Raw genomic sequence first — 23,156 nt, 5'->3', positions numbered from 1 at the left:
TACCCTTCTACAAGTAATCCTGGACTCCGTGAGTCAAGTCAGTTTTATTTATTATAAATAAATTTGCCCAGTCTGTAAGGTATACGATACCCTTTATGCCTAGACTTTTAACACGGGGCAGTTCTCATAACCCTTCCTCAATGAGGAGAGAATAATGAGTGTGCTCAGACCTCAAACTCACCGACAAACAAACTTGGTATTTAAAGTAGTGCTGTGGAACTTTTTTAAAATTATGTAGACCCCATTATATCAAAAAGATTTGTAGTCATTCTTAAAATAACTCCACTTTTATGAAAGACATCCTAAAAATGGACTTTTATTAGATTAGGGAACACCTTTTCCTCTCCAAGGACTCATGAGTTAAAATTGTACAATTTTATTAAAACTAAGGCCACATGAGAGATCACGCTGAAAGAGCTGCTGTTACTGAAGGTTTAATGCTTTTATGGAAGTGTGGATTTGTGAAAATAACTTTCCAACAATCATCGGGGGGGTGTTCCTTGGCTCCGAGAGGTCTGAATTTGTTCCATTTGTCTGTCCGAGTTAACACAAGCTTTAAGGTTTCTGACGTTTACCATGTAAATGCTTGCAGACAAATCAAAGTCAGTGAGTGCGGGAAGACGGTTAACTGTTAACATAAATGAGGCTGCTGGCTTTAGTGCGCAGTGGTAGCAGCGGCCTGTTGCTTGTCATTAGTTTTGCTTTAGAGCAAATGCAAAGCCTTGCACAGCGGTTCATTGTGAACGCGTTGAAGGAAACACTAGTGGAGAAAAATTAAAGCATCAGGCACCAACTCTTCAAACACTTCTGTCTTTCATATTGCAAACTCTAAGTAGTCTGGAATTTAAAAATGTGCTTCAAAACACATAATTTCCCTTCAGTTGACTGTTGATTTTCTATCAAGACCAGCTTCTGTGTGAACATCAGATTTATGGATCGTGGGCCCTTGATAATGCAGTGGATCTGGCAGTACACTTAAATCACCTATGGAGGCTTACAGTTTTGCAGCTCATTGACTCAGAAATAAAAGCATTTTGATTAATTGCCTGTCCTAATACTCTTAATGTGTACACACTAATGTATACAACCGGCCACCTTCTGTAGCCCCCGTTCTTCTCACTTAGGGCTCGTGTGAATGAAGTGTGTGTTGTGTGCTTTGCTCTAAAGCCATAGATAGATGGGTAGATAGATAGATACTTTATTGATCCCGCAAGGGAAATTATTATAGCAGGCATAAGGAAATACTTATCATTGTGCAGCCAGACATTTGGTCCTGAAGAATGAGTCATTAATGAAGTTTTGTGCCACACTGGGAATGGAATCAATTTGTGCTAAGTTGCATAGTTTGCTAATCAAAACTCTCATCTTCCCTCCATTGTCGAGCTGTCTCATGCTTTCGTCTCCTCTCTACCTTTTAATTGTTGCACACTTCTGCTGTTTTGGTGGACATGGACATTAAAATCTTAAGTCATTAACAAGCTGTCATTAGGATGGAACAACTTAACCCAGTGCTTAGTGCAGTGGTCTTTTCTTTTACTGCATACCTTTGTTTTTTTTCATTGATGTTCTCCATACTTTGTTTATGACCATCTGGGGTACAAAAATGTGTGTACACAGGTTGGAACTCTGCGGTTCTGCGGCAGCACCGAGTTTTCTGGAGGCCTGTGGGCCGGAGTGGAACTGGACAAACCGGAGGGGAAGAATGATGGCTCTGTAGCAGGGGTTCAGTATTTCGCCTGTCGAAACAAGCATGGTAAGTGATGCCTCAGTGCTTGAAAATAAACGCAGTGACCCACACAACTGCTGCCTTAATTAAATTCTAAACTGGGATTATCAACTGTGTAGGATCTAAAAGTACACAATATAGTATTTATGTTTTGAGCCCACAATAAATGGTGTAATGCTAAAAAGCAAAAAGCATATTGACTGACCAAAAATGGCTTTGTGCTGGTATCGTAGGGGCAGTTAGCCAGCTATCTGTAACTTAGCTACAGGGCATCTGGCATTGGTAGTTTCTTTATGTCATCTTTGTTGTTACATGATCATTTCAGGTACTAGTATATGCACTAATTACTGCTGTACAGCAAACATGATATATTTCACTGTTGTATGCACTATAACAGTCCAGGAATGTCTTGTGTATGTGTCATTGCCATTTTGTTCTGCACACAAATGTGAGAAACAGCAAGCTGACTGTGGTTCATGTGACGTTTCCTGGCCCTTTCAATAGTCTGGTCAGTTTTTCAGTGGTGTCTAATCTAACCATAGGAAATAATATTTGACCTTTTGGCCAAATGTCAGTGAATTCAATCTGTTTTCAGCATTTAAAATGTGTCTTGGCACAGAAAATGTGTTTCATGCTGCTCTTTTATGTATTGAGATTATCCTCATTCTGTATGTCTTGTCACCTATGATATTCTCACTTGGTTATGCTTAAAACCTTTTCTTTTTTTCACAGGAATTTTTGCTCCCCTGTCCAAGATAAGCAAATCTTTGGAAAGACATAAAACCAGCACCACAAAGATGACTACTCCCATGCGTCCCCCTCGTCGCATTGACCTGTCCCGGATTACTTCTAAGATTAACACAGGTGAGGAATGACTGATAAACGTGTTACTGGCTAATTCAGAAAATCAGTGTTGGGTCTGCAGTCAGCTTCTTCTTGCGACAGATGTTACAGCATTTATAAAAACTGTCTGTTGAGTGAGCTTCGTTCGTATGTCGTTATGTCGTTTCATTCTTTGATGGACACAGTGCTCAGGTCCTGACAGGCTCCCTTAAACACTGCAAAAACGACATGTGAGGTTGGCGTTGTTGTTAAAATTAAGGCTTACCTCAGAATCTCTGCCATAAAGAACTCTCATAAAAAAGGCTTAAAATGATCAAAACCTGAACTACAAAGACAGTGAACCTGACTAGCTGGAGGAGCCCTGGGGCAGGGATATGTGTGAACTTTTATCAGAGCAGGTGAAAAAGATTTTACAAGGGCAGGCATTTCCTCATGTCACAGATAAACTAATGTACAGTTCCCCGGATACTTCATACCATATTAATAAAAATCAAAAGAGCTGTACTAACTTCATAGAGACCAAATATTTTCAAGTAATAGCATTAGTCATTTACACAGCTCCAAATATTATTGAAGCCATTGAAATGTTGGAGCCCTCTCACTTGAAGGGGGGTCAGGACAGTACACTCAGAATAGAAACTGAGGTCCTTTGTGGGTCCTTGAACAAATGCTGGAAAAAAGCATCATACAGTAGTGGTGCATCAACTCTAAGCATTTATTTATTGGCACATTTTGATGTATTGAGGACTGAAGGCAAAAACTCCCTTGAAAGCAATAAAGGTAAAAGGCTGAGGGTAGCCAAAAAAATGCAATCCAGTCCAGCTGTTTGAAGTGTATTATATTTTAGTGCTCAGATGATGTTGCCCTTTTTTTTTTTTTTGTGTGTGAAACCAGATGATTGCTGGTTGGTAGGTTTATTTAACCAAATCAATATAGTGGCATTTCTGTCAAACAGATGAGCTGTAATTTCAGCATTATTCAATTCAATTTAATTTTAATTATATTGCACCAAATCACAACAAACTGTCACCTTAGGGCGCATTTTATTGTAAGGTAAAGACCCTACGATAATTACAGAGAAAACCCAACTGTCAAAACGACCCTCTGTGTTCAAGCACCTGGAGGAAAAAACTCCCTTTTTATCAGGAAGATTGTTGGAGCTGAGGGGAGAGAGAGACAGGACAAAAAGACAGACTGTGGAAGAAGAGGCTTCATGGAGGCTTGTGCTGTGCATTAGTTGTCTGCATTATCTGATTAGTCAGTTCAATGTATTTGAACATTATACCCAGTTTTCATCAGTCAGACCCCTTCACTGACAGTAATAAAGATGCATTGCCAAGCTGTCGTAGTTGCCTCTAATATTATTGATCTGGCAAGTCAAAAAGCAATGCAGATGTTCACTGGCTTTGCTTCTATTTAGTTAAATACCACTGCTAACCAAATGTACTTATTGTTGTATTTGTTGTAGATTTTTTTTTTCGTGACACTCATTCTACATACAAAACTGGTGCCCATACTGGCACGAGTTTCTTTTAGCCTTCTGTGGAAGAACTAACTGTGTTCAGTTGATGCCATCAGCTGCAGTTATGACTTCAGCCTCCCTGTTTTGTGCTAAAAATAGTCTTTCTCAACCTTCCTGCCCTGTATGAGCCATGCCACTGCACTGAAGGATTTATAGCATCTGTGCTTTCATAGTAATCTTATTAATCTTATTCTTAATACTTTGAAAAGTAGATCTTGAACCAGTGCCAAAGGACAAGGCAAAAATTGCTGACTGCTGACATGACTTAGTGCTTTCATTCCTCAGATGCTTCAATTCCTCACTGTTGACGTCTGCAGTCTAGTCCCTACAGAACATTGTAGAAACTGTGTCGGTATGGTTTTTGGGTTTTGCTACCTACGGGGCTTATGGCTGTATTGTTGTTGTTGGTGTAATACTCAGAGGTCTTGAAGGCCACTTGATTTGGACGTGATTGGAATTGCAGACCTGAAAGGCCTTTAGAATTCGATGATTGATAGTCCAATTAAGCCGGATTTAATAACTATGGCATAGACAGGCTGGATAGGCTGGCAGCCATTCATCACAAAGCGCATGTGAGTGTTTTGTGTACCATGCAATGCATGTGAGGCCATGTTTCTCTGCGCCTTCACGCAGCTAGAACTAGACTAATTTATGACTACACACTTCGTTTTCAGGGCTTTTTCAGCCATGTATTGCCCAAACTCTGAGCCACCCGTGTTCCTGTCCCACTGGATCTGCAGTGCAGACTGCTTGCTCGTGTTGATCTATAAATTGAATGGGTCTTTGTGGAGCTGCCTTGTCTCACTAACCTGGGGAGACAGACATGGCAGAGTGCCAGGCTGGCCCCTCTTGGAGTGTGTCAACTATAGCTCAGGCCTCAAAGGGTATTGAGAACATAGACAACTGCACAAAGCCACCTCTGCTTAATTCATAAAGCCTCATAAAGCCTACAGTCTGCCACTTGAAGTGAATGCCACTATGTGGAAGGGATAGATAGCTCTATCTACCAGGAGGTCCCTGCGAGCTAAAGGTCAAGTGACAAGAAATGTTTGGTATTCTGAGCTGGAATTTAGTCTCTTCTCTGCAGTTCAGAGGAAAGACACAACTCTGTCTCTGAAGGGAGCGTTTCCCAGCTCCCCCTAAATGTTAACTGAAATGGCAATCAATAAATACCAGGTTGATTTGAGATTTTTCTAATGACTTTTCAAAGAGCAATATAATATTTAAACATGGATGCCCTGTTAGTGGCTAGAAAGAAAAATGAGACAGTTTTATGTACCTGTTGAATCCTCATTAGATGATTTTTTTTTTTTTTTTTTACTATTGGTAATATCATTAAAGCCAGTTTTTGAAGCCAGGAATCAGACTGCTGAGGCCCATGCCTATGACTGCTCCCCAATCCACAATTCACTGGACCTCTACTGTATGGCTCCTTATGCTCACAGGAGGGTGGTCCCATGTGGCTCATTTGAGCTGGGTTTGGCTGGTCCCAAGGGGGAAAGGCCTGACCACCAGCCAGTCATCAACAAGTGCACCCCCCAGGTCTGACTCCCAGCTGGGGCCTGGGGTGTCTTTCCCCTGCCCGAAGTGTCTGGGTAGCTTTTTCTGTCCTGCAATTTTATTCCTCTTGGGATCCCCAGGTGAGGTTTTTCAGGGTTATTCACCTGGAAGGAGAACCTGGGACACACATAAGAGACACACTAGAGGGGTCCTGTCTCTCAGCTGGCATAGGAATGTGCTTGTTTTCCCCTTTAAGAGCCGAGGCTTTAGCTGGGGACATCTGATTAGGCTTAAAACTTTCCTTTTTGATCAAGCTTATAGTTAGGGCTGGATCAGGTGACCCTGAACCATCCCGTAGTTATGCTGCTATAGGCCTAGGCTGCTGGGGGGTTCCCACAATAGACTGTTTCTTTTCATTCACCTTATTTACTTTGTTTATACTCCATTCTGCCTTTAAATAATTAATTGTTATTAATCTCTGGCTCTCTTCCACAGCATGTCTTTTCTCTCCCCTCAGCCCAACCGGTCACGGCAGATGACCCCCCCTCCCTGAGCCTGGTTCTGCTGGAGGTTTCTTCCTGTTAAAAGGGAGTTTTTCCTTCCCACTGTCGCCAAATGCTGCTCATAGGGGGTCGTTTTTGACTGTTGGGTTTTCTCTGTATTATTGTAGGGTCTTTACCCGCAATACAAAGCACCTTGAGGCGACTGTTTGTTGTGATTTGGCGCTATATAAATAAAATTGAATTGAATTGAATTGAATCTGGGCATCTCTGCTTAGACTCCCCCAGTGAGCCAGGCCTTGAAAACAACAAAGCATTGCAACCATAAGCTATAATATATTTAAAGTCAGCAAACAATATAAGAAGCTGAAAATAATAGTTTGCTGCTAAAAACTTGTTAAAAGACAATTACATGCATTTCTGCAAGAAATGCTGCTTTTCATTATGTGTTGAATCAGTCTTAAGGTCTCTTTTGAAGTACTTTGGTGTTCACTGTCATTTAGGCCTTTGTGTGCGCATAACTGCTTGTCTCAGCATGTTTTTTTGTAATTGTGTGTTGGAGTAAATGAAAAGTCAGCTTCAGTATTCTTGTATCATTTACAGTCTGCAATGTCAGGCTGTCCTTTATTTGCATTCCTTCACTCTCCTGCTTGTGCTTTATCGTTTTCAGTGTAGCAGTTTTGGCTCTGCCTTTGACGCAGCCACTTTTGGAGGCGCTGCACTGTGTGTCTTCATAGCTTCATTTAACATTCTCCTCATTTGAAATTCTTTTTTATTTATTCTAACTTGATAGACTTCATAAACAGCATTTCTAGGGCTCAAGTCAACAAAGCAAAATCTTGGTCGACTGAAATCGTACCCACTCTTCAACGCTTGATTTATCACTGGCGAGGGTGGGTGATGAAAAGTTCACTCTAGACTTGTTGGCCATCTGTTTTAACAAAGTGCGGTCACACCGGCAACCAGCAAACTAATTGACAGCTGGTGTCAATTTGTTTGGACCCTTCTCAGAGTAAAAGTTCAGTTAATTTAAACACTAATTAAGCCAGTTTGGGCGAGTTCAAAGTTGCAAAAACACGTCTTATTTTCTATTTATTTATTTTATTCCCACCGGTAGATTGTTCGTCCTGCTTCCAAAGCTAATGCAGGCTATTGATGCACCACATGAAAGTAACACTGGAGACTGAGAATGAGAGTTTGCTTGGATAAGAGCATATCAACCAGTCAATCCTGTGTCTGCTGTGTGTGTTTTTGCACAGAGTTTGGACAAATTGACCTGACGTTTGATTAACTTTTTCCGTTTTGGGGGGGCTGCTTTACATGCAAACACTTGTGTTGACAAAGTTCCACTTATGTTGTTTTCAGTATAAGTGCTTTTTATTTATTTATTTATTTTTTGACAGTCAGGTTGCTCAGGCACTTCCTTAAACAGATACAGCGGGACACCAATACAAATTATTCAGTTAGATTGATAGGCTCCTTAGTTCAGCCAATTTAACCTGCCAGACTACACAATCTTAATACAATTTCCAGTTGTCAACGTGGCTTTTATTTATCAGTGTTGTTATCTGATGAGTAATGCTTCGTGTGTCTTTTTGTGTGTATATGTGTGTGTCTGGGTTGAAAGGTTTATCGCCTTCTGTTAAAAAAACACCTGATAATCAAAAAAGTCCATCTGGTCCTGCTCAAGGCACAGAGGGCGACACCTCAATCGTAAAGACAGGTACTGCAGTTACAGCTGAGCTGGCTTTAATGCGCTGAGAATGCAGTGTTGGCAATGTGTTTGAGCTTTGGTTAAAAGTGGGGGAATTGTTCGAATCCTACTTCCTCATCTGTGTCTGATAAGTAGTGCACCTTAATACTTGAATCCAGCATCGTAATCCATCTGTGTAAATGTCTTTTTAAACAAAGAACTGCCCTTCCTAAATTAAAGGGATGCTTTGATAAACAACTGTGTGTAATGCATTTGCAAGTGATGCATAAATTATTGATGAAAAATCCATGTAGTGTCCTATGTGCATGGAGCATGCAGGCAGAAGTGACAGCAGCTTTTTGTCTGTGCTGAAGTCCACTAGCCAAGGCTTACAACTGAAAACAACTTTTGGGAAAGGCTGGGAAGTTCCTCTCCCATTTTTTCCATGTTTCAATTCGTTTGTAGCTGAATCATCCCTTCTTAAGACAGTCTGGCACTGATTTAATCAATTAGCCTCCAAGAGTCGGGCACTTAATGAACTAATGGCCTGTAAAGGTCTGTGAAAGTTAAAAGCTTAATGAGGTCCTGCGTCCAAATAGCTTCTTAAGAGTGAAATCGGGCGTCCTCGTCCTCCATCTCATTCCCCTGTGTTGGGAGGGGATTAGCATGTTGCCCTTTAGTTGGAGCTCGGTACATGCAGCTGCAAAAGAGTGAGCTTGCTTGATGTGTGCTGCCTTAGATTGATGTGACACAGCTACTTAGTTTTTTTGGGGGAAAAAAAAAATGTGGTAATTGCCTGGATCCCGTTGCTGTAGGCAGTGTCACACATGGAAGAATAAAATGGAGAATGAATAATGGACTGAGCTTCATTATCTCAGTGGCATTAGAGTCACTGATACAGGTCCAAATGGAGGGATGGTAGATTCATTATTAAGAATTTGGTGCCGTGTGATTTGGTGCTGTGTGATTTTTAGATATAGTGAATAACAACGTAGACAGGTAATGTCCCAGCGAAGCCTAGATGCAGTAGTTGATATGCCATTTTGATTTATGAGTAGCATGTACGTGGCAGTATGGCTGTCTTGGTGTGAATTAATTATTAATTTGAACTTTCGAATTTTTCTGCTTTGGCCAGTTTTTTTTTTTTTTGGCAGGGTTTCTTTCTCTAAATTACCTGTTCCTGCATTGCACCCTCAGGCATCCTCTCCCGCTCCCTCTCCTCTTCGTCCTCTTCTCTGGACTCTCGACACGGACCGGGTGCCCGACCTCGTCCACTGCCAAGGCAACGCCTTCCTGCCAGGCAGCGACGGGAGCGCGTTTCCCCGAGTCCCAGAACAACACCTTTACCAGCCCTCCGCTCTTCTTCTGGCACCACAGCAGTTAACAGTGCAGGTCTGATCATTATATATTACTGGATTTCTGGATTTTCCCATCATAATGCAAATTCAACTGTATAAAATTGACAGAAATGATGATCACAGTAGACAAATGGGCTTCCTCTCTCTCCCAGGTTTTCGAAGCCGAACCCCCTCAGGTAGTAGCTCCTTGTGTGATAGCTCCGAGGTGCGCCTGGGGGAGAGGGTGCTGGTGGTTGGTCAGAGAACCGGGGTTGTCCAGTTCTATGGAAAAACCAGCTTTGCTCCAGGTCAGAGGTTAAAATAAATGCTTGCATAGGATGTGGCTAATTTGCAATTGACAAGTCGCTGAGCATGCTGTGTCTTTAGTTTCTGAGTGCAATCCACCCCCTGCAAGTCACGTCCGGTTTTAAAGCACAAAGATGGAGAAAATGTGATGTCACACTGGCTGCATCACTGTTTTATATAGAGCCTATTATTCTCTGTTTGATACTGGCATTTATCATATCAGCCGGACAGCACTTTAGTCGCATTCTCAAATTATCAAGAAAAATATGTTTCTCAGCTTAATAACTCTGAATTTATCAACTTTGCTCCCAAATTATAAGATGTAAATTGTTGTGAACTTTGCAGTGTGAATGAATAATGTTCTCATCCTGTGGTGTCAAATACTCTGCTGTGTCAGAGGCAGCTGGCGTGGCAAATATGCACACAAGCTGTTGTTTGGTGTCACTGCCATTAGCTGCACTAATATCGTGTGCTGAGACACCGGTCCTGTTTAAAAAAAACAAAAAAAACCAATACAGTCTGCCTTTGTAGGTGGAGAGGTCACGATGCTTTCTGTCACTGGTTTATTTAATGCCCTGGGAATGATACGGTACATGGAGGCACGCAGGATAATTCATAAAACTCTAATTTTTAAGGAATGTCTTAAAAATTTACTGTAAATAAATGTCAGTAGTGTTATGGTTCATATTGTGCTGCTTTCTTGTCTGTTTGATTGTATCCTGCAGTTAAATGGTATTTTCTGGAGGAGACTGCTAAATGTTTTTTATCCTGGAATACATATATATGAATAATTTAATAGCATACTAAGGTAAATGTGCTTGGAAGGTGTAAGCAAAATGATGGGATTAAGTAGAAAAAAAAACTCTAGAAAAGGCTCAGTATTGGGGATATGACACCTTGAATTTAGAAAGTACTTTAACAAAGAGAACTTCAAAGCCTAAAATATTAATTATCCTTTTAATAAACCATGTCTGTCCTTATTTAGCTGTTTTCAGGGCTGACATAAAGAATTAAAGTTAATACAGTTTTCTTTAATGTACCTGTCCTGTGTGTAAGTGACATTCTGGTATTTTTATATTATATTATATTCACTGAAATGCAACAAGAGAAAGGAAGAGAGTTTATCAACCTAACATGATGTAAAAACAAAGACCGGCTTTTCAAAAATTCAAGGTTGTGTTTTTGGGTTCCTCAGTGAAATCACATGAATAATTGAACCCAATCAAGGAGAAACGGTTTTGTCTTGAATTGTTGAACTTTTTGGAACTTTTGAGAGTTTATTCTCTGCTGATGACTCACATGGACAAAGATAAAGATAAAAAGTGAAGCTCTGCTGCTCTCTTTTCTTTCACCTTGTATGAACTCTGCTGCATTCTCATTCTCAAGTTATTGCAGAGGGAATCCACGAGTTCAACAGAAGATACTTCGAAAAAAATTAAACTTGAAGAAGCTGCTGCTGAACAGAAAGCCATCGAAACCCAAACAGAAAACAGCTCACAGTGTTCATTAATATTTAGGCAGTAGTTCTGCCCCAGCACCAGTCATGTATGAATAAATACTAATGTATCTCACACTGCTGAGGATCACGTTTGAAGGGATTTCAGTCTTAAGTTTCCTTTGATACGCTTAAATCAGTGTTAGCAATGCTCTGTTATCTTACTGCACCGAGCACTGCACTTCCATACCAAAAGCAGCAGCAGCTGTTCTTGCTGAAAACTTCACAGCAAATTCAGTTGTTTTTAGCATTCTGTCCATATCTTCATCTGGCACTTGCAAGGTGTCTTAAAGTCCTCATAAAGCGAAAGGAGAAAGATATTCTGAACTTTGAGGAGTTGCATCATTTTACACGGCAGTGAATAAAAGTTTAAGGGGTAAGCAGTTACTTATTTAGGAGCTACCCAAGAGGGAGTGCTGCCCAGTGAAATATTGGCACTGCGAAATCTTCTAATTTAGGGCTAGCGCTCCTATTCAGAGGTTTCCAGTAAACACTGACATGTGAATGCCTCCACGAAGCAAATCCCCCTCCAACCACTCAAGTGTTTGTATCATGGATGTATTATCCATGTCAGTGGTTCCCAAATGGTGTGCCTTAAGCCAAGTGTGGGGATTTTGCGTCAACCAAAAATTATTATTATTGTAGCTGGAGAAAAAAGTAAAAAATGTTTTACTACATTTGTACACATCGAGTACCCTGATAGTGAGGAAGATGGATTTTTATAAGAGATAAAAATCACATAAATCTACTCATATATTTAAAAAAAAAAAAAAAAATTACTATAAAGGTATCAGCTGGGCCTGGGATGCCACTGGCCTTTAGACTAAGTACAACATTTGTGGGGATCAGTTAACTAATGCCAAATTAAAGCAGCAGTTGGAAACCAAATATTGGCTGCTGTAAAGTGCTGTATTTGAACTGAAGGCAGCAACAACATTTTATTTTATTTTTTTGTGAACGTGTCTGATAACGGGTGGCAGGTTAGTGGAGCTTACTGCAAAGCAAAAAAAAAAAAAAAGTAAAAATTGTAGCTGCAATGCTCAAAGTGGCTTAATCTGAGAGAGCCATCACTGGCATTATTCCATATTATTTTATGCAGGTATGAATATGGGTTTCATAAACTTGGTGTCTCCTACATGTTTGCAGCTTATTGTTTGCTGCTGGAGGGAGAGCACATCAGTTGGTTGTTGATAGTAATCGTGTGAATTTGGGCTTGAACCAAAAAAAAAAAAAAAAAAAAAAAAAAAACTTAAAATATTTATAACTAAAATGTAAAACATGTATTTTTTTTCCTGCAACATCAAGATGAGAAAAAGACCGGCTTACAGTATAAGACAGCTCTGTTTTTTGACCGCCTTACAATCAGTGAAAGAGACGATGATAACATAGATGCAGTTATTAAGATTTTTTTTTTTTTTTTCTGTCATTCAGTCCAAAATCTTTGGTCATGATTTTTTTTATTTTGAAGGTGCATCCCTCATTCATTAATTTGTCTGCTGACATTGTTAATTTCCAGTCTCTCTGTGCAGGACTCTGGTTGGGCATCGAGCTGGACAAGCCGAGTGGTAAAAACGACGGGTCAGTGGGAGGAGTGAGGTACTTCAGCTGTCCACCAAAACATGGCGTCTTTGCTCCTCCGTCTCGTGTTCAGAGGTGAGTGCGTACCCTTTAAGGTAGCTGAAATTTTCTTCTGAAGATTAATGGTCCCTTTTTGGTTTTTGCCTGTGAGCGTGCACAGAAGTAAAAAAAAAATGATTTCTCAAACAAGAATGTTTTCTAAATGATTAAAAAGTTCAGAGCAGATTTGACAATAGGCTCAGAAACCCAGAGGTTGCATTTCATTGCCTTCATCAATACATTTAATGGCACTAATGAGCTCCTTTGACAGTGTCATTTGTGCAAGTACTGACATATTTGATTTTGCCCTCTGTGCGGCTGCGTAACAGTGCTTCTCTGAACTGGTGATTAACTCGAGTCAGAGTCGTCAAATGTGAAGCCCAAGGCTCTCTCCCAGCAGGACTTCTCTGTTTAATGTGCCACCTAGTAATAAGCCAAATGCCGTCAACTCTGCTTTTAAGTATTGATTATGGATAATGGATACGTGAGGGAGGTTATATTTACCCAGCAGTGTGTGGAATATATGAACAAGACATCACTTTAAAATGCTGCATTTATTCAAATGCAAGGCAGATTTTATTAGTGATGTGTTCTCAGTCTGACTTTAGATTTTACTGTGGAACAGAGAGAGATTGTGACTTTGGCTACTTGTAGGTCACGTTTAAGAGTGCTACTAAAATGCACACGGCCATGTTGTGTCAATGTAATTGTGGTGAAGTAGACTGCTTATGTGAGACTGTTGGATGAGCAGTGTGACATGTTTCATCCTCCCTTCAAAGTCAGTTGTTTTGTGATTGCTCGGTTTTATCCTAATGTTTGATTAGCTTTTGGAGTTGTTTGTTCGTGTGTCCTTGATGTCTTTAAAGATATGGAAGTGTGTGATTGCTCTTGAATAATCTTCGATCACAAGATCACTCATCAGATATCTGTCTGCACTGTGGGGGTGGAGACGGGAAAGAAAAGTTTTTATGTTTTAACTTTAAATAGCTAGCAGAGAGAGAATAAATTAAAGAACTCAGCATTCCGGATGGAATTCAAAACAGTTTTAAACTGTCTTAATTTAGAACCTCATTTTATTTTTATTTATAAATATCTTTGAACCTTTATACATCATCATTCATCATTCAGTGTTGTTTTCAGTGCCGGATGTTGTTGATAGTTGTTAGTGCTGCTATCATAGATTTCCCTTGAAAACAGGATTAAAGGTTTATTGTGAAAATGAAATCAGAATTGTGGTTATTTTGATATTGAGATTATGAATATTTATTGGTCATTGACCTTGTATAAACTTGTCGGTAACACAACGGACTGAAAAACTCAACAACAAGATCCGCACACTTACGCTGACTCCAGATGAAACCACAGTGTCCTTCGATGAGGTCTCGTCGTTCACTACAACCGAGGCAGTGGAGACTGTCAGGAAATGCTTCTTACACAACAGAACCAGCTTTACCCCGATCACATTTGTACACTGTTAGCCTTACTACCACATATTTCATATACAACAAGGGTTTCTACAGACAAAAGCATGGCTGCACAATGGGCACCCATTGTAGCCAACCTTTACATGGAGGAAGTGGAAAGTAAATCTCTGTGCTGGTACAGATTTGTCAATGACACCTGGGTCAAAATCTAAACCCAAGAAGTAGAAGTCTTCACTGACTCAGTGCATAAAAACATTAAGTGCACCAGGGAGGATACCAAGGGTAATAGGTCATCATTCCTGGATTGTGCTGTGCAGCTGGGCAGTGTCCTGCACCAGGAGGAACCCAGGGCCCAGTGCATCAGCATACAGTCTGACAAGGTCTGAGGATTTTATCCTGTACTTAACACTTACTGTTATGTCCCTTTAAGGATATGGTTCTCCAGACCATCACTGACACAGTGTCAAATGGCAATGTTGCAGGAAGCATAATGTTGCCATGTCATCTCTAGACTCTGTCTGTGAAACATGTGCTTAGTGTGAACCTGCTCATCTGTGAAGAGAACAGGAGTTCATTGGTGGACCTGCCAGTTCTAGTGTTCCCTGGCAAATGCCAATTGACCTGCATCTGCTGGGCTGTGACCACAACTCACGCTTAAGAATGTAGGGCCCTCATGCCATGCTCATGGAGTCTCATTCCAACAGTTTGGTTGGAACCATGCACATGAGCAGCCCCCTGGAAGTCATCTTCTAGGGTTCTAGCAGTGCTCCTTGTGTTTGTGCTCACACAATGAGACTGTGCAGCGACACAGCAAACTGCCCTGTGGCGCCACATATGAATGTGCCATCCTGCAGGAGCTGGGCTACCTGTGCAACCTGGATGGGCTACAAGTACTGCAGGAAAAAAAAGGAGAGGGCAATGGGTCTGTAGTCACAACAAGCAAAATTATTACCTTTTGGGGGTTGTCTTGTTGTGTCTCCAGTGCATCTATCGTCATTTTAAATTTCATTTACATCAAAGCAAATTAAAGTGAAATGGATTTATTATGGACAGGCTGGCGACCTGTTCAGGGTGTACCCTGCCTCTCGCCCTATGACAGCTGGGATAGGCTCCAGCCCCCCCCCGCAACCCTGAACAGGATGAGCGGAAGCGAATGGATGGATGGATTTATTATGCTTTTGTCCTTACTGGACAGATTTCTATCCCTGAAGTGTAACTGACTTTGTGTTATACTACAATATTCAGGTGTTCCCTTAATTTAATAATTTTAGGAACCACGCCTGCAGTCTCAAACCCAAACACATAAGTGTCAGACACATGCTCTAAAGGAAGGACGTGCCCTGAGTTTATGATACAGGACAAAATGCGAGTGTCCTTTTAAAGAGAGAATATGGCACAGTGATTGTTTCCATGATCATCTTGGGAATCGTTAGGGGGGGAAAAAAAAGTTTAATTACACCCCCCCACCCCACCATTTGCATGTGTGTGTGAGAGGGAAAAATTGTAAAGCCCTTTGTGTAGCTAAGTACAGTCCAATGCATAACAAAGGCAAATTCCAGTGGAGGCCTAATTAATATATGTAAGATCTGCTGCCTGGGATACATATGCACAAAGCCACTTAGTTATTCATTGCATGCATTGTTTTGTTTTTACTTCCTTTACTTTCTTTCTTTTCTTTTTTTTTGAAATGGATTAAAGGCTGTTGACCTTTTTATTGGATGGTTCATTAAAAGCACAGTGTGTCAAGTGTATTATGTGTGTCATAACTTAATAAAAGCCATTACAGCCTAAAAAGCAGCTGACATCAGAAATACTAAACATGTTTATTGTAAAGGAGTGGGCTTTACGAGAACTCATGTACTGCTGGTTAAATTAACACTTTTAACCTTTATTTCTGGGAGTAAATGCCACTTGTGCTTCATCTCTGTGCAGATCTATGCAGATTTTTTTTTGAACTCTGCTTATTTCTTCCATAAAAAGCTGTTTTTTTGGGAAGTTGGCTGCTGTATTTTTTTTTCCTTGTCATCCTTTATTCATTTCCTTTTCCTCTCTCTTTTTCCCCCTAATTAACTCCAGGGTACAAAGTATGCTCAGCTGAGCACATGCTTTCCTGCTGTCAAATCAAGAATATCACTTTCTCTCCATCCAGGAACTTGCTTCTCCTCCTCCTTTCTTTTTCTGTCAGCAGCTATCACAGTCTATTAGGATGAAAATGCCCCCCCCCCCCCCCCCCCCCCCCCAAATTCCCAATCCTCTTCACACACTTTCCTGTTTTCCAGTTTTTCCTCATTTGCTGTTTGGCACACTGATGTTTAATAGCTTCCAAAATTCTAATGTCAGCTTAAGAAAACCTTAATAAGCAAGACAGTTTATCAGGCCAGGCAGCCAATCTGTTGTTGTTTGTTTGTTTGTTTGTTTTTTAAGTCAAGCTGTTTTCAGAGAGGTGGCCATTATCAAAAGCACACCCAGTAAACTTAATGTGCACTGGTATTTGAAGAGAACCAATTATCCTGTTTTTTTTGTTGTTGTTTTGCTTTATTTTTTCTAATTTGGTGTCATTTATACACTATTGAAATGGTGTATGCATACATTAAACATGGCCTAAGTTTCAAATAATGAGGTCATGTGTGAATAAACCCTAATGAGCCAAAACTCCTGGATCCGTCTGATGTCAACAAGATGGGAAATCCTTTTATGGTAATTTTAGGCACAAAAAGCTCCACCAAAGCCATTCAAGAACTAACTTCTGTTACTTAAATCTGTACAGTTAGTTCGAAACCAGTGTCATCAATTTCTGTGGTGACAGGGACATAAAAACCACATTTATGGAATCACCTGTCAAATCTGATGTAAAACAAAACAAAAAAAAACCCATCAAACGTTTGGTGACTTTCTCCCCCCAAAAAGGTTAATGAGACCCATCACCGATGAGGATGTTCTCCCGGGATCGATGAAAATAGAAAAAAAATATTTAGAAGTCAGGGTAACATTACAGCTCCATTTTATAAGAGAAACCCTTCATCAGACATTTTATTACCTTCTGCAAAACGTTTTTGCCCTAATTTGAAGGCCTTGCCATAAACTTTTATCTAAATACTTTCAGTCACCCCTGGGTTAGTAAAGATGCTTTGCATATTCCAGCAAAAATACTTTTTGTTGACCACATCCTAGAATAGACACAAAAAGTCTTTTAAAAGTACATACTGCACTCTTGTTCAAGGGTGTGTACTATATAATGTCTTTATACAATCTATAACAATGAGCAGATACAATGCATACTTACTCGGTATTCACATCATATTATACTTGTGTGAACAGGAATATCACTGCATAATGCACCCATACTACATAATCTGCTGATATCAATGCATAGTGCTTGTTTTACAGTTCAGCAATATTGCTGAGCAGTAGGTATGGCTTTACGATTGCTCAATGATGAGTCATAGTCAGTACTATTTATGGCCAGGAGGCATCCCTCACCAACATGCTCAGCCAATCAGAAGTTGGCATAACAGGCTAATCAATAAGACTGCAGCCTAGAACCAATGTTACTATAAATAGACTGACTCTTTATTTAGATATTTTCCTAGGCCAGTTTCTAGAAATGGGGAAACCCCACTTTCTCCATTTCAGTCAATAATGGTCAAGTAGGTACAGACTATCATACAGCAGAATATGATCAGGCTAAACCAATCAGGTATGAGAAAGAGGATGCATATCATTAGCATATATTCTCATAGCATTAGCAGCCTGAAATCCTCCATGTTGTTTACTCTCTACTTCAGGTAAATACAGCCAAAGTGTACAAAGTTACAGAGCGGGGTCACTGAGTGCTGAAGCATATAATAAATGCAGAGTTCCAAACTACCTCTGGCATTAACATCAGCACAAAAACTGTGTCCTGACAGCTTCATGGCATGAGTTTCCAGGACTGAGCAGCTAAATATAGGTAGTCCAGTACTTTTGCCCGTACAGTAAATGTAGTAAATAATAAATGCTTGCCACCACACACACGAAACTGTTCTGTGTCACTGCAACAACATGACAGGGAAATTTGTTTCTTGGTTAGTGTTTCAGAATGATCCCTTCCTGTAGTTCTCTGTCACTGGCTCCACCTGCCTGCTGCTCAGGTCTTCTGTTTGTTAGGGGCAGAAAGCTCACTTAAAAGCACTGTGTCCTCCCATGGTGTTTTAGACAGTGGATGAACTGAGGAGTGCAAAGAGTGAAAGAGTGCGTTATCTCGTTCTGGTAGAACTCATTGAGGATCACTGTGTGCTTCTTTTTGCAGGATCCACGGATCTGTTGATTGTCTTTCAGAGCTCACTTCCTCACGCCTCAGTCATCCTTTAAGTGGTGAGACTTCTGCCTTCATTGCAAACTGTGAACTATTCGAAATGTGACTCTGCATTTATTATTCTGGGTGTCTGTGTGTGAGCACTTGACTCTTGTTTTTGCTATGCAGGGACAATTCGTCGCAGTTTCAGCACATCATCGGCCATCGCCACTCCGAAGGAGACAAACAAAAGAAGCCCTGTTACCAGGTGTGCCTGTCTTTCCTGCATATTCCTCGCATTATTCCCTCCCCAAGCTTTCCAGCTTTATCCTAATCCCCTGCAGCAATGACTGAATCAATACTGATAAGAAGCAGTGGTATTAGTCAGCAAAAGGTTCCTTTAAATGGCCAGCGCATGATTGTGGTTATAATGAGCAGGGAATTGAAGATCAATCCCTCAAACACCAAGCTCCCATGAATCTCCTGCTTGCTTATGATTTATTCTGTCACACTGCCTGACTTTTCTCATAAATCTTCCTTGCTGTATTTTTTTTTCTCCTCTATTTCCACAAACATACAAAACAAATCAAAACAAAAAAGGAGTCGTTCCAACCCTCACCGCCGGCGTTGGAGCACCCTCAGTGGGGGCAGTGGAAGTATTCCTGGAAGCACTGCAGGCTCCAGTCCCTCTCCAGGCTCTGACGGACAGGTCCGCCTCCACATGGGCATGCAAGTCCTGCTGAGCAGTGCCAATGAGATGGCAGTCATCCGTTACCTGGGCACAGCAGACTTTGCCCCAGGCCTTTGGCTGGGTCTGGAGCTCCGAAGCCCCAAGGGCAAGAATGATGGCTCAGTGGGGGGCCGTCGCTACTTCAGCTGTCGACCCGGCCACGGTGTACTGGTTCGCCCCAGCCGTGTCACTTATCGTGGCATCAATGGTTCACGCTTGGTGAATGAAACCAGCTGAGGCCTGCAGGACGCTTTCTGTTTATAATCCACTCAAAGCAAAAAATTTTAAGTGTAAACTTCTCCATCATTGCATTGTGCATTAATGTTTTCAGTCATATACTCTTGTAACAGGACTAAAACCACTTAGTAAGTACTTATTTTATGAAAATGTAAAGGACATAAAAGCACTTTATAAAGTTAACTTTAAATTCTTAATAGAATTTGTTTGGCATGGTGGGTAGGCGGGTGAGGGGGTCTTAATAAGACATTAAACGCTGCACTACTTTAAATCTGATTGCACTGGCAAACATGGCTATGATAGATTAGAACAGGATAAAGTGGATAGTATGCATGTCCACAAGTGAAAACTTTTTCTATACCCAAAGCTAATTTTGATCACATCAAATGAGATTTTTATCAGATAATTTAAGTGGTAACGTAGTCCACTATCTAACCAAAAGAGTGCATGCGTTTGTGTGTGTGTGTGTGTGTGTGTGTGTGTGTGTGTGTGTGTGTGTGTATGTGTATGTGTGTGCATGTTAATTAAGAGCACTTTGAAACAAGAGAGAATGATTTTTTTTTTTTTTTTTTTTAAACCACGGTTGCTTTATGGCTTACAGATAATTGACAGATACTGAATCCAAACTGAATACTCACTTTATGAATCAATGAGAATTAAAAAAGATTTAATTAAGCTTAGACCTCCATCAACCTTCATTAAAATACAGCTGCATCAACAGGAGTTGTTTCCTCCGATGTGCAACAGCCTCCATCTCAGACTGTCTATTAACTGCAGACAAACGATGGTTATATTGTGCTGTGGCATAGCAAAGATCTGTACCTATTTGGCTGTGATTCCATTATGGTTGGCATCAAACTGATGACACTTTTACAGCAGCGATGGTATTTGGGTCTAATATGACATCAAAGCAGATATCGATTGTTCTCTTTTAAAAGTGCATTAACTGCAGCTGAAACCTGACTGTTCACCCCAAAATAAATTTTATGTATGGGCGCTCTGGCCTGTAGTGCTGTTTAGCCCTTTTTGATGGATCTTTGATTTGCATTGCCCAGTTTTGGAGACAATGGCTGTAAAAATGTCTCTTAAATAGTCTCTTAAATGCATGTGTAAGACATTGTAGTGGTACATGAATAGTAAATATCAGCCCAACCTTTTTTGTTTAATGATGCAGGTTTGTACTGCAAAGTTATTGAGATTTGAGATGGCACACAGCTAATGATATTCATGAAACTGACCGGGTGTTTGCTCATAATTAATACTGAGAATTAGTATTTTCTTCATTATTGATGCAGAAGAATACTGTCTCAAACGGTCTGCCTTGAGTACATAATTATAATGTAGTATGCTTCATCATTGACCTGTGCAGTGGAGCATATCAGACACTTAGTAAGATTTAGGCTAATTTAAAAGTTGACTTGTTTTCTTTTTAAGTGGATTATTTTATTGAAATAATCTTTGTATTGTAACCTCAGAGAGCAAAACAAAAAGTGCTTGTTTTCTGAATCAGGGCTGCCTGTGCTGGCAAATAGCCTAATGTAAAAAAATCTGCCATGTCAACAAATTCAAGGAGTTCATCATGATTCAGCACCAACGTGCGGAGTGTTGGTTGCTGTTTTGTCAGTGTGGCCCTTCAGGGAAAAAAAATATTGCCACTTCTTAAGTAGTAGAAAAAAAAAGTCCTTCATGAAACTGCTCATAACAAAGTTTGTGATTTTTTTTTTTTTTTTTTTTTTTTTTTTTTTTTGTTCTATGGTGTTTAAGAGGAGTTGGACATCTCTACAGCTGATGTCTCCAAAACTCCAAAACCGTGCAGATGGCAAAAATAGTACCACAGGCCATCGGAAAAATCTGCATTTGATTCAGTGGTGAAGTTTCTCTTTAAGGCTCATTCGTCCACAATGAGTGTTTTTTTTTTCTCTTTCTCTTCAGCATTGTCTAGAATAGTTTCAGCTCCACTGTGACAGATTCATATCTTTTTGTCCCTTGGAGTGAGCATTAAATCTGTCAGAGCTGTCACAATGTCACACTTTCAATTTGCATTATAACCTGAATGTGAAAAAGCTCATTGTGATTCTGTACTTTGAGCTGACTCCTGTCATTTTTGAACTGTGTAATCTGCTAATGTCAGGTGTTAAATGTGTGAGATTTAAAGGAGTGTTAGCAAGTGATTTAAAAGCTCTCTTGAATCTCCCCAGCTTTGGTATCTAACAGTAAAATATGGTATCATTGCATTTGTAGAGGAGTGGGCATAATTGTATTTGATGCTTAATTAAAGCAGTATGGCACAGGAAATATGCAATCATCCAGAAGCTTCAAGCACAGAGTTTGCTATCTGATTAGAGCCGTGTCAGCGGAGAAACAAGCTATTGCTTGTGCATGTTGAGAAACAGGCCCAGCATTCAGTAAAACACTCATGTACCATCCAATTAGGGCGCGTATGCCACAGCAGCAGCAGCTGCTGAATCACCTGTGGCCTTCTCTCATTGATCTGTCTGGTCAGGGCCCCTTGTGATTGAAGAGCAGTGGTGGTCAGACACAAGGTTGTCTAAAATACATACCACAGTGGAAAATATTCCCACTGAAACATTTTCCACACTTATAAAAAGCTTCTCATTTACATTAAAGCCATCTTTGTGGTGATTTCTGCAACATTTCTATAAATATTCGACTTTTCAGATTGCATCTTCAGACTTGCGTTTCTTGTGGGTATTTTCTTTAATGCAATTCCCAATATGTATATTTGAAGTGTGTGTGATTGTGTGACAGAGGGATTTGTTCTGATGCATTTACACGTTGTCAGTAAAAAGCAGTATTTGTAAAATAAATGAAAGTTTCCGATCTGACCTCTTATCCTCTTCAGTTCTTTGCTTTTATTGACTGTTTGCCTGACATTCTCAGATTGTTCACAGAGAGCCGTCTTTAGGGACCAAAAAAAAAAGAAAAGGCACAAGCACTTTGAAATGGTTACACGTCTGTTCACTTACCATCCGATTCCACTGGGGCTCATCTCCGTCGAAGCTGAAAAAGCCTGGTGCGCGGTGGCATTGTTTGCCAGCCTGGGCACACAAATTCAGGTTTGAATGGGAGTGACGTGCGCTATTATACTGTGATTGTGGAACAAATAGATGTTTGAATGGTTGCATGAAATTGTTTTCAGAGCTTACTGTTGCTTATTTTTATAGTCCACACAGAAGAGAGGGGGCGGGGGGAGGGCAAGGGAGAGGATCCAGTGAAGCAGCGTCTGCCTGTCCAAACCACTGACCGACAGATGGTTTCAAAGGTGAGAATGAAATGAAATATGCAGTCATTGTAACAAAAGAAAGAAATGTAAAACGCTTGTGGTATTGTCTGACATGGAAAAAAAAAACCCCTAAAACCACTATTATTGCAGTGACCACAAACTGAGTGCCAGGCAGGAGCCCACTTTAGAAAAATGACACATTTCACATTCAGTCATTTGTGTGTTTTTTACTGTGGCACAACCATCATGAAAAATGATACTTTGATGGTTTATTCTAATATTCATCTCGTACTAACTTGAAAGTAATCATCGTCCTGTCTGATTTGAGCCAGATGGAGACGTTTACGTCAGCTACACCCACTGATCGTCAGGGTGGGGAAATGAACGGCGTCTTTAAAACTCAGCGATGTTTGCCAGCACCTTGTCTGACTTCAGTTTGTCAAAAGTGGGAGAATAAATAAGAAACAAATAAGAGAAAAATGCCCATTAAAATGAATGGACGGATGCCCATTAATCTATTCAATAATTATTTTAGTCTTAAATGGGTTCTAGCAGATAGCAGAAAGAGAACTATTACTATCTTTGTTATATCTGGTTGCAGGACAACAGCTTAAAGGAGTAAATATATCCCAGCTGTATATTTATCTGCTGTTGTAATTTTTTGAATCATAAAAATGTGTCCCATCATGAACATCTTTATAAATAGGAT

General features: G+C 40.3%; 1 protein-coding gene across 2 annotated transcripts in view; it reads left to right on the top strand.

The window, feature by feature from the left end:
• Nucleotides 1–22,049, top strand: part of LOC115772247 (CAP-Gly domain-containing linker protein 4) — a 49,374-nt gene extending 27,325 nt beyond the window's left edge. For both annotated transcript variants that reach the window (XM_030718327.1, XM_030718326.1), the window contains 8 exons: nt 1,618–1,753; nt 2,459–2,590; nt 8,982–9,176; nt 9,295–9,429; nt 12,452–12,575; nt 18,252–18,316; nt 18,426–18,504; nt 18,837–22,049. In XM_030718327.1, coding sequence (XP_030574187.1) covers nt 1,618–1,753; nt 2,459–2,590; nt 8,982–9,176; nt 9,295–9,429; nt 12,452–12,575; nt 18,252–18,316; nt 18,426–18,504; nt 18,837–19,203 — 1,233 coding nt within the window. In that variant the 3' untranslated portion in view covers nt 19,204–22,049. The remainder of the gene's footprint in view (nt 1–1,617; nt 1,754–2,458; nt 2,591–8,981; nt 9,177–9,294; nt 9,430–12,451; nt 12,576–18,251; nt 18,317–18,425; nt 18,505–18,836) is intronic.
• The last annotated feature ends 1,107 nt before the right edge of the window (nt 22,050–23,156 follow it).

The sequence above is a fragment of the Archocentrus centrarchus genome, chromosome 22, assembly GCF_007364275.1.
Source record: "Archocentrus centrarchus isolate MPI-CPG fArcCen1 chromosome 22, fArcCen1, whole genome shotgun sequence".
NCBI classification, from domain to species: Eukaryota; Metazoa; Chordata; class Actinopteri; order Cichliformes; family Cichlidae; genus Archocentrus; species Archocentrus centrarchus.
Note: the sequence above shows the minus strand (reverse complement) of the source record. Positions and strands in the feature narration are given on the sequence as shown.